This window comes from Galeopterus variegatus, unplaced genomic scaffold (assembly GCF_000696425.1).
Source record: "Galeopterus variegatus unplaced genomic scaffold, G_variegatus-3.0.2 Scaffold118, whole genome shotgun sequence".
Classification (NCBI taxonomy): Eukaryota; Metazoa; Chordata; class Mammalia; order Dermoptera; family Cynocephalidae; genus Galeopterus; species Galeopterus variegatus.
The window spans coordinates 857998-869223 of record NW_007726229.1 but is presented as its reverse complement, the minus strand read 5'-3'; the positions used below and the strand labels follow the sequence as shown (position 1 = coordinate 869223).

General features: G+C 38.4%; 1 protein-coding gene across 2 annotated transcripts in view; it reads left to right on the top strand.

The window, feature by feature from the left end:
- Positions 1–11226, top strand: part of CENPC (centromere protein C) — a 67347-nt gene that overhangs the window by 23304 nt on the left and 32817 nt on the right. The window contains exons 6-8 of one of the 2 annotated variants that reach the window (XM_008587326.1): positions 4687–4966; positions 6278–6493; positions 9879–10075. In XM_008587326.1, the coding sequence (XP_008585548.1) occupies positions 4687–4966; positions 6278–6493; positions 9879–10075 (693 nt within the window). Of the gene's footprint in view, positions 1–4686; positions 4967–6277; positions 6494–9878; positions 10487–11226 lie in introns of both variants that reach the window. The other variant, XM_008587318.1, reaches the window with a different exon arrangement.

Sequence of the window (11226 nt, the reverse complement as noted above, 5' to 3'; positions counted from 1 at the left end):
CCCCCCCCCCGTGGGGGATCTTACCCATCATTGACTATCCAACCAAGCTGAGGCCAAACAGGAGATTACACCTTGGTGTTAAGTTCTTTGAAGGGCCAAATTGACCCAAGGGTCTTGGGGGGGTTGTTCAGTAGCTACCTTTTCCACCACCTGGGTGTGCATGGTGAGGGACCCTAGGTTGTGCCTTATAAGGGCCGTTAGCCAACCCCACATGCATGGAGGGCCTGTTAAGATGGATATGAGAGTGATGAGCCAGGGGGAAGTTCTAAACCAGCCTTCAACCAGCTGGGATTGGCCTCTCTTTCCCTCCTACATTTTTCTAATCCTCTTAATTTAGCTAAAGAATCTTTAACAACGCCAGAATGGTCTGCATAAAAACAGCATTCTTCTTTGAGGGCTGCACATAATCCTCCTTGTTGCAGAAACAGCAAGTCCAAGCCCCTTCTGTTCATGTTTAGTTAGCCGGAGTGTGTGGAGAAGAGGGTGGACTTGCTTCACCAATCATGGAGAAGACCCCTAGCAGAAGAGAAGCTTGCTTCATTGTGGACTTTCCTGGAAAACATAAGAAAGGTTTTCCTCAGGGTCGTTATTGCCCTGGGCAGTGGGTGAGAACTTGAGATTTCTGGCTGGCACCCATATAGGATTGGGCTCGTTGAAAGGAAAAATACATCCAATCCTCTGCCCATAGTTAAGAGCGGGTCGGGGCCTCTCCATTGTCCTGAAAGGGGATCTTTCCATCGCACCTGAACGGCTGGACGTGGGGATTGGGTTGACCAGTGTTTTTGGAAAGCAGTTATTGGCTCATGTTTTGGAAAATTTAAAATATTTAAGGTAAATAATGCCATTCCTAACTGTTGGTGGGGGCTAATAATTCCCCCCCCCCTTTTTTTAAAGTTGGTTCTTGAGATTCTGATGGTGACGTTCTATTATGGCTTGTCCCTGAGGATTGTAAGGGATGTCAGTGGAGTGGCGTATGTTCCAAGTGGATAAAAAATCTTGGAAGCCTTTGCTAACAAAGCAAGGGCCATTATCTGTTTTAAGTTGACTGGGGAGGCCGAGTGTGGCAAAACATTGTGGTAAATGACTTTGTGCACGTTTAGCCTTTTCTCCAGTGTGGGCTGTAGCCCAACAGGCATGAGAATAAGTGTTAATAGACAAGAAAATATATTTTAATTTTCCAAATGCTGGCAAGTGGCTGGGGACGGCAGGGGCCCAAGGTAGGCCCCGCAAAGGAGTCCCCATAATAATCATCCTTTTGTTTATCTAAGATCTTGGAGCATTCTCCATTTTCCTGAAGCCTTTTTTATTACAAAAATGGGTGTGTTCCAAGGGCTGACAGAGGGTCGAGTGTGTCCCAACCTAAGTTGTTCTTGGATAATATCTCTTAAAGCCTGTAGTTTGTGAGAAGGGAGTGGCCACTGCTCCACTCATATTGGAGGTCCGTCTCTCCATTTAATCTGGGGGACCAGGGGAGCAGTGGCCTCTAGAATTGGGGGTGAACCCTGATTCTGGGGAGGGGTTGTTGAGCTTGCATTTCGTAGAGTGACAGCGAATGTTGAACTTTTGTTGGTATTCTTTCTTATCTAAAAGCTCATCATAAAAGCCCTTATGATCGGTGGCGATGTAAGCATCTGCCTGGCCAAGGACGTCTTGTCTTAAAAGATTAGCATTAAGTCCGGAAGCAGTAAGGGGCTTCACCTCCCCAGTGGTGCCATCTGCATCTATTTTAACCATCCTTTGTTTCAAAAGATGGTGTTTCACCTCCTACCCCGAGGATTTGAGGCCCAGGGACAACATCCCAGCTAGGAGGCACTTCCTCTTGCCAGAGGACAGTTCGATCTGCCCCTGTATCAATTAAGCATCGGAACCTTTTACCCTCAATGGTGATGTCCATTTCTGGCCTTACTCGGGGGACTATAGGGACTGTCCAATTAGCCCTGGGCCCTTTTGGCTGGTTACTTTTATGACCCCCTTGGGGTGATGGGGCTAGGGGTTGCCCCTGGCTTAGTTTAAAGGATTTCTATCTTTGTCAAATTTGGACCTACAGTCCTTTTTCCAATGTAACCCTTTTTTACATTGGGGGCAAGGTGTGGTAGGGGGTTTTTTGCCTTTAGCCTTGGGACATTGGCTTTTAAGATGACCTTGTCTTGTGCAACCAAAACATTGTCCCTTGAAGGGTGGGGAAGTATTGTTTCCCTAGGGGATCAGGGTGGTAAATGCCTTGAAGGCTTCGGTTAAGTTTTGTGTCTGAGCCTGCAAGGCTGTGGATAAAGTCCTGGCTTGAAAATGTTGACTCCCTACTTCCTTGGAAGCAATAACCCACTTCTCCATGGATCGGTCCCTTAAGCTTGTGCAAGCCAACTTATGATCAGTGGTCATTCCATCCCATACAAGCATCTTAACAAACTGATCTCTGAGTGGGCTGGGGGGAAATTTTCTTTGTATATTTTGCTCTACCCTAACAATAAAGGAAGGGAGGTCTTCATTGGGCCTCTGGGTTATTCCAGCAATTGGGGGCTCCGTGGGGCCCTCTGCGAGCTTTGCCCAGGTAGCTAAGGCGGCAGCCCTGACCTGGTCTTGGTAAGGAGGTGGGATTGCCGCCTGTTGGATTCCTGTACTATATTGATCTGCAGTTCCGGACAACATGCCAAAGGTAACTGGGATGACAGGATTGGCTGCTTGATTCGTTTCCGGTTGGGCATGGCACTCGTCCTTATAAAAGGCACAGAACTTAATAAACAAATTTTGGGGGAGGACTGCCTTACATAACATCTTCCAGTCCTGAGTGGTGCAGGGCTGATGGGCTAGTCCCTGAAGGATAGTTTCTGCCCATGGAGAATTAGGGTCATCCTTGGCAACAGCCTTTTTTAGTTCTTTTAAATCTTGGGCTTCCCAAGGATACCAAGGGGCTGGTCTGTTGCCCCCCGGATTAACATTAACAGGGTAGGCTTGAAATGAAGGTTTTAGTTGATCTGTGGGATTTCCCCATTTATCTTCAAGTGGTTCGGGTTTACTGAAAAGAGGAGCTGAAACTGGGAAAGCTTGGGGTTGTTCGGAAAAAGGCGGGGGTGGGCTTTCAAATTTAGCCCAATTGGTATTTTGGAGCGCAAAAGTTCATATTTATATGCTTAGCAGGCGGGGATTTCCAAGCTTAGGCCAATCCTGGAAAAGGTCAAATGTGCACGTGCCTTGCCTCTCTATGCTTAGCTCTCTCCCTTAACTTCCCTTGGGCGCCACCGTTTAGGCCATCTGTTTTTGCTTAGGAAAAGGACGCGGTCCCATATTAACCAGCCAGCCCATGTTCTGCTTAATTTTCTTTTGCTGCTAGGAATCTAGCTCAGTTCCTATTGGTGCTATTTCTGTAGGTATTTCCTGAGGTGAGTAGGGAGGGTGCTTTCTTGAGCCTCCTGATGTTCTTGTTCACCTGCGTGGGGTTCTAGTCAGAAGCTGCTGGACCTGGGTTTTATTATATTCCTGGGTGGAGGGCAGAGGGATGCTGGGCTCTCTCATGCTCTTCTTCTATCAGGTTAGAGTGTCTGCTGGTACCCTAGTTGTGAAGTAGGGACTGAGATGGCTGGGGGTGTCAGCAGTACCAGTGGGTCAGAACATTGCCTTGGGTTGTGAAGCAGGGGCTGGGAAGGTCCGAGGCTTCACTGCTCAGCAGCTGCATGTGGGTGATACCACCTGCCATCTGTGATTGTTAAAGTGGGGACTGGGTTGGTCTGGGGCTTTGCCTCTGCTGCTGCTGTCCCGAAGTATGGCCCAGGCTTTGCTGCTCTGCCAGTGTAGGCTGTGGCCCATGTTTTGGAGTGGGGATTGGGGATCCCCACTAGGTCTCTGTTGGGTTTCTCTTGTTCAGGTCTTTGTTCAGGGAATGCAATTTTTTTCTTTCCCCCTTTTGCCTATTGATGATTCCATGTTGCAGGCCTCGCCATTGCTCGGTCCAGAGGTATATGGGAAGTAAATAGAAAAGCCAAGGGACTCATCACATTGTCTGTTGTTCCTTAAGTCTTGAGGTTCCTACCTAGTCTGCCTTCTTCCTTCCAGTTTTCAGAGTCCTGTTTTTGTTGACCAATGGATAATTCTCAGGGTATTTAGTTGTACTTAGAAAAAGTTGAGGGTTAAGAGTATATATATATATATATATTCTCTCTCTATCTCTATATGTAGATAGATGTACACATACATATATGTGTGTATATATGAGTATAAATGCACACACATAAATATGCGTTGTTATATATCTCTCATTTGTTATTTCTATATGTGTGTGTACATGTATAAGTATGTGCTCATCTAGCTGCCGTAGTTTACCGACTCTTAGCCTAAAGATAGAAGAATCTTATGTTTTCTCTAGGTTACTTCATTATTTTAGCTGTGTGTAAATTTACTCAAATTTCAAAACTATTTCAACAAACTTGTGAATTTTCTATGTTTGAGAACACTGTCATTTCAAAGCTTCAGATAGCATGAACTAAATGCATGTTTCAGTTCATTAATTTAATAAATTAGAACTTTTAAAATACTTATTTTAATCATAGATCTTTGATTCTAAATATAGTGACCTGTGAGTTTTTTGAAAACTGCATTAAATTATACTATTTTAATTGTTGAATTTTAAAAAGCATATTTGATTCTAATGTTATTTTTTTAATTGACAAGTATCTTTATATAATTTTCTTCTAGTTCAGGCCCCTGAAGTTCATCAGAAAATTCTGGCAACTGATGTTGGTTCTGAAAATGTACCTGACTCAAAAAACAGTAGAAAACGAAATGATGATCACAGTGAAGTTGATGAAGAATTTTACTTATCTGTTGGCTCACCTTCTGTTCTTTTGGATGCAAAAACATCTGTATTGCAAAATGCTGTTCCATCTGTTTCTCAAAAGAGAGAAACTTACACTTTGGAAAATTCAGTAAATGTGCTGTCTTCAAGTACAGAGATTTCTCTTAAAACCAAGAAAAGGTAATCTTTATTTAAATAATGTTTATTCTACTTAAAAGTTTTTACCATTTATATTTAAAAGTGCTAATTCAGTCTTTTTGTGTAGCTTTGTAGTAAGGATTAAGGATTATTAACATGTTATGAGAAAAATATGGCACACATTCAGTATATATTTAGTTTATAATTAATAAGGAAGGCCTTAAAATAAACGTCAGAGAAGTTCGGTGGTTAACTTTTCTATAGTGTTTGGAAAAATGTGTTTTTTTTCTGATAGTAAGTTTTCTATAACTTATAAACTTAACTGTATTTATAAGAAAAACAATTTGTATTTCCTCTATATGTGTATTATTTGTAATTGCCAGGGTAGGTATGAATTAGGTCATTCCTAGGGTAGCAAAGTATAAGTATTTTTGAGGATGTGTTGTTAAACCTACTTCCATTCTTTGGGGGTTTTCCTTTGGCCTTCAGGAAACAAAGCAGATTGTTCAAGGTCTTTTGCTATTGGAGACTGCTTGAATGTTCCCCAAAACGCATATTGATGCTTGATCCCCATTGTAACAGTGTTAAGAAGGTGAGAAATCCAACTATTGTATTTGAAAGGTGAGGCCTTTGGGAGGTGATTGGATTGTGAGGGCTCTGCCCTTATGAATGGAATAACCCATTCATGGATTAATGGATAAATAGATTATCATAGGAGTGGCGTCTGGCTTTATAAGGAGAGCAAATGAACACATTGAGATGCTCTCTTGCCCCACTTACCATGTAATGCTCTGCACCTCCTTGGGACTCTGCGGAACGTCCCCTCTAAGAATAAGGCCCTCACCAGATGTGCCCCCTTGGCCTTGGATTTCCCGTTCTCCAAAAGTGTAAGAAATAAATTTCATTATAAATTACTCAATTTCAGGCATTCTGTTATAAGCAACAGAAAACGGACTAATATAGAGGCCTCTGCAATGAGGGTAATTTCTGTCTAGAGTTATATGTGATTTCTGGAGCCAACGAGTTAAGTATAAGTATATTCTAAGACTTTGCTGTTAAAAGTGTGGTCTGCCACAGTACTCCAAAAGTGCTCTGAGAAACACATTTCCTTGGTGTATAACGATTCTTTTCTCTTTTATTTTTTTCTATTGACAAGTACAAAGTTTAATTCCTTAGCAATTTACCTATATATTTATGTAAGAGTTTACAAATCAGCATTTATAAATCATAAATGAAGGCCCACTGCAAAGTTTTGTAAGTGGTATGTATCGTCACTGTAAGGGAGTTCAGGAAGACTCATAACTCAACAAACCTAATGGGAACATTCATCTTGCCCTCCTTTTAACCTTTAAGGTTAAACTTTGAAGATAAAGATATTTTGAAGAAAGTGGAAATAGAGAGTAAAGTATCACAAGCAGAGGATAAAATATCAGAAAGACAACAAGAAAGGAAATCATCAGGAACATTTCAGAAAAGAATACAGGATCCAGAATATGAAGTTCAACCACAGGCTAAAAAGAGTTTTTCAACGTTGTTTTTAGAAACTGTGAAAAGAAAAAGTGAATCCAGGTGAGTTACTAAGAAACTGTCATTTGAGATGTTGTTTGTTCACATTCTATGAACAATATCTAAGAATTCCTAATGTTATTTAACTTAGAAATAAACCTTTTAATTGACACAAATTTTAATTGAGGGCCGGCCCGGTGGCGCACTGGATAGTGTGCCGCTTGGGAAGTGCGGTGGCGCTCCCGTCCGAGGGTTCGGATCCCACATACAGACCGGCTCCCGCTCACTGGCTGAGCGAGGCGCGGGAGCAACGCCGAGGCTTGCGATCCCGTTGCCGGTCCCCGGTCCGGTACGGGGGCAACACTGAGGGTTGCGATCCGTTGCCGGACACGGAAAAAAGACAAAAGACAAAAAAAAAAAAAAAAAAAAAAAATTTTAATTGAAATTTTGCCTGACCTGTATTCGGAAGTAGTTTCTTACCAGTAAATCACCCCCAAAGCTATTCTTTGATAGATAATAAATTTATTCATTTTTCATTCCAGTATTTAGAAATAGAATTATGTCAGGGTACCTGTATTTCACTATTACAGGCTTTAAATTTTTTTTTTCTGTTTCCTTTCATTGTGCAAATAAAAGGATAGACCTAAATAAATTTTAATGTGCTCTTGTCTACTCAAAAACATCCATTGGTTCTATAATGTTCATACAGTGATTCTCAACCCTGGCTGCACATTAGAGTTACCAAGAATTAATGGCAGCCAGGGTTGAGAATCACTGGTTTGTAGAATAAACTTCAGATTTGTCAGCTGGTAATTAAAGGCCTTTACCCTCCCTTATCAACTGTTTCTGCCCACTTAGTCATACACATTTGCAGTTGTCTCTGCTTTGGTACACCATTTTCCCTTGCCATCAGCCAATCTCCATATTCGTTTAAGGTCCATGCTAGACTTCTTCAGTGTTTTTTAAATAGTTTCTTGCCTTGTATCATAGTTTAGCTATTTTATATATGTCTTTCTTAGTAGATTAAGACATAAGCCCTCCTTTCCAGAAGTTTAGAGCTTCTTTTGTATTTTCTGTGGTATGTATCATAGTGCTAGTGAACATGTGAGGAAGTTTTAATGAAAACATGTTAAATGAATAAATGAAATTCCTCTTTTGTTCAGTCTTTTCCCATAGTTGATTTCAGTTTTATATATATATATATATTTTTACCCCATGCATGGATGTTGTCCCCATGATCTGAAATAAATATGTTACACTTATGGGCTAATTATGTCACATCTGAAAAAGTAATTAAGTATTCTTTTTAATGTTCTTTTTGATAATCTAGTGAGCAAAATTTATGTTATACTTACTTGTTATAGCTAAATGTAATTACTATTTCTGGTGCTTTTTAGCATCTTTGCTTTTGCTTATGCTCTTCCTTCTGATTGTCTTTCTTGTATTTTCTTATGACCAAATCTTATCCATCCTTCTGGATCCAGCTCAAATGCCAAAAAGTCTTCCTTGATTTTTTTCGCCTAGTCAGAAATCATTGTTTTCTATTTTGAACTTTAACAGTGTCAAGGTTATTTCCTAAGGATATCTTTGATTTTAGTAACTAGTTAGATGGAGGTACCTTGAAGTAGAAGAGTTGCAGATTTGGATAGTTCTTGTTGGCTGGTTTGAGAAGACTTTATTTTTAAATACTTAGCATTACTTCTTTATAAGCGGGTAACTAATAGGTATTGAAAATAATATATAATAAAAGAAATTAGACTTTTTGTGACAGTTTGGCTGTTTCTTTAAATGTTGAAAAATAATATTTCTGTTACATATTTACTAATTGTCTTTATTTATAAAGACTTTGTTCTTTATTAGTTTTTATAGCATATTCTAATTATATAAATTTGTAAGTCTCTGCCTATTAGATGACAGTATATTTTTTAGTGTATTTACTATTTTACATTATAAGATTTATCAGGGGTTTGAGATGAGAGGAGAGGGTATTTTCATTTCATAATCCTTTTATATATTTTAATAAGAAGAGAAAAACGGATAATCTAATTATTTTATTTTAGCTTTGTTCTGTTAATGCTAAAAATACCTAAGCATCCTTACCCAAGTGAAAAAGCCAGAAATAGGAGTACATATGCTGGCTTTGGTGGTTTACCCTAATTTTTTGATTTTGCATATCTCACTGCAATATGTGGTTTGCTCAAGGTTGTTATAAAAAGCAAGGAAATGCAAAATGAGTCCATCAGATTATTATCTTTTGAATAATTTCTTCCTTCTCTAGAAAACTTTCCCAACTAGTTGGAAGAGGTGCTATTTAATCCCAATTCACTAGACTTAATTAATTCACCACTTCACTAAATGTGCGAACTGCTTTGTGTGTACTTAATATGTACAAGGGTACTTCAAAAAGTTTGTGGAAAAATAGTATTAAAAGGTAATATGAATCTCTCCATGAATTTTTTGAAATACCTTTGTACATGCTTTTATGAATATTTGAGAGTGTTAATGTTAGATTATAAAGATAGCATTATAGTTGAAATTATGTAATTATCTTACTGTCTTATCCTTTTACAATACTGGGTGTAGAAATAATAATCATAATCTAGGTTTTCTCTGTTTTAGTAAGATAAATACATTTTGGTCCAGGGATGTGGAGAAAGAGGGCTAGAGTGGGGAAACATTTTTGACCTCATTATAACAGATTTCTATGGCGTTTAATGCTTTGTAATAAAAGTTGCCTCATATTTTTCCTTGTTTCTGTGCACTACATTTTTTTGTGCTTAGGCTACCTTTTGAGATACATTCCATTTATTTCTATACCATAATTATAATATTTAAATATATTTGAAAATGTGTGTGAAATATTCAAACTTGGAATGAATTTTTACATAAAATAGTTTACTGATATTAATAATTTTGTTCCTTTCACTCAGCATCTATGTGTTTGGTGTTGCTGTGTATAAAGTCCTGTGGGATGTAAAAAAAAAAAGATTTCAAGAAATTGTCTTTGATCTCTTATAATTTAGTAGTGTTCTTTTAGAATGTAGACTTGGAGGTTTCTCGTTTTCATTCTTGTTTTGGATGTGAAGGAATTCAGGCTCCAGAAGGCATCTGTACATATTTATTTTGGACTGTGAGTCATTGTATTTGGGTTATAATTATGCATTTCTGGGTTTTGATTTTTTAGTATGTATAGGGGGTGGGTGGGAGGGAGCATCAAATTAGTTGATGTTTAGGTTTTCTTCCAGCTCTTAAGTTTCTATGATAATCTGTTATAGAAATGTAAAAGGAGGAAAAGATTTATAAGATTAAGGGAAAATTGAAGAGACATGTGAACTGCTCTTTAAAAGATATGTAGGTTTTATTTCTAATATAGGTTATTTTAATTTCTTTACTTTAAAAAGGTAAAACCTTCAGTTTTTTGAGCTGTTAAAGTAACATCCCATTTTAGTTCCATTGTTAGGCATGTAGCAACTGTTCCACCTCATTCATCTCCTCCAAATGATACGAAGTTAACAGAGGATGAATTTATAATTGATGAGTCAGACAGAAGTTTTGCCAGTCAGTCTTGGATTATGATACCAAGAAAGTCTGGGCCTTTGCAACAACACCCAATATACCCCGCTGAGAGCACTGTACTCCTTCAAGGTAAGAAGTCAAGAGAAAAACATAATGTATTACCTAAGACTTTGATAAGTGGCAAACATTCCTATAAAACTCACCCAGTAAAGACATCTCAGCCCTCTGATAAAAAACAGTTGGGTACAAGTTTTGCTTTGATAGATGAAATGGAAAATAATTGTAGATCTGCAAAACATGAAATGTATTCTGAGAATGCACAAAAATCATCTGGAAACAAAAGGACTGTAAAACAGAAACGAAGAAAATGTAAGGCCAATGTAGTAGAACAACAGCTTGACATAGGACATTCTGAAGATGAAAACATGAATATGTCACATATTGCCCAAGACAAGTTGCAAAGAAATTCAGACAGCTACATGGAAGAGTGTGAAGAAAGGAGAAATGATGATATTTCCAAAAAACAGATGCCACCTGTGGGTAAGTCTTCATGTTAAATATAACTATGAACATTATTCCACATTTTACGTTTTTTAGTATCACTGCTTAGCTTTGGGAAGTAGGCAAAGTAAACCTAAATCGTCAAAGAGCTCAAAAGCCTACAGTCTCTCTTCTATAATCTCTTCATTTTACATATAATTCAGTTCCAACTTGTTTTTGTTTAGCTTGTACGATGGCAGCATATATAGAGGGGGAAGTGAAAGGGAAAGGCTAGTAAACAAGTTAGTTATGACATGAATAAGAGAAAATCATAAATTCTTTAGGATTATTAAAATATAAATTGGAGGGAAAACCCAGGATAACATAGGGCTATTTCTTAAAGAGATAAAAATCCATACTCTTCTATCATTTACTCATTTATCTAACAGTCATTAAATACTAGACATTGTATTGCTATGACACTGAAATTACAAAAATTGCTAAGACACAATTTTCACTATTAACAAGATCATTCTGGGGGGATCTGTAGACCAACAGATAAGTACACATATGTGCACAGGATGAAAATGGAAGCAAAAAGAACAATTATGTAACTAATACCTCAATAGATCTTTGTGTCTTTGGTGGACATATAATTTATCATCCAAATTAGGACACTTTTCATACCAGCCAGCTGCCAAAAAATAATAATAATAATAATAAAATCTTTTGAGAATGAGAATGTCTGGGCAATAAGCATAACTGGATTGTTCCAGGCAAACCTGGAGTGTGGCCACTGG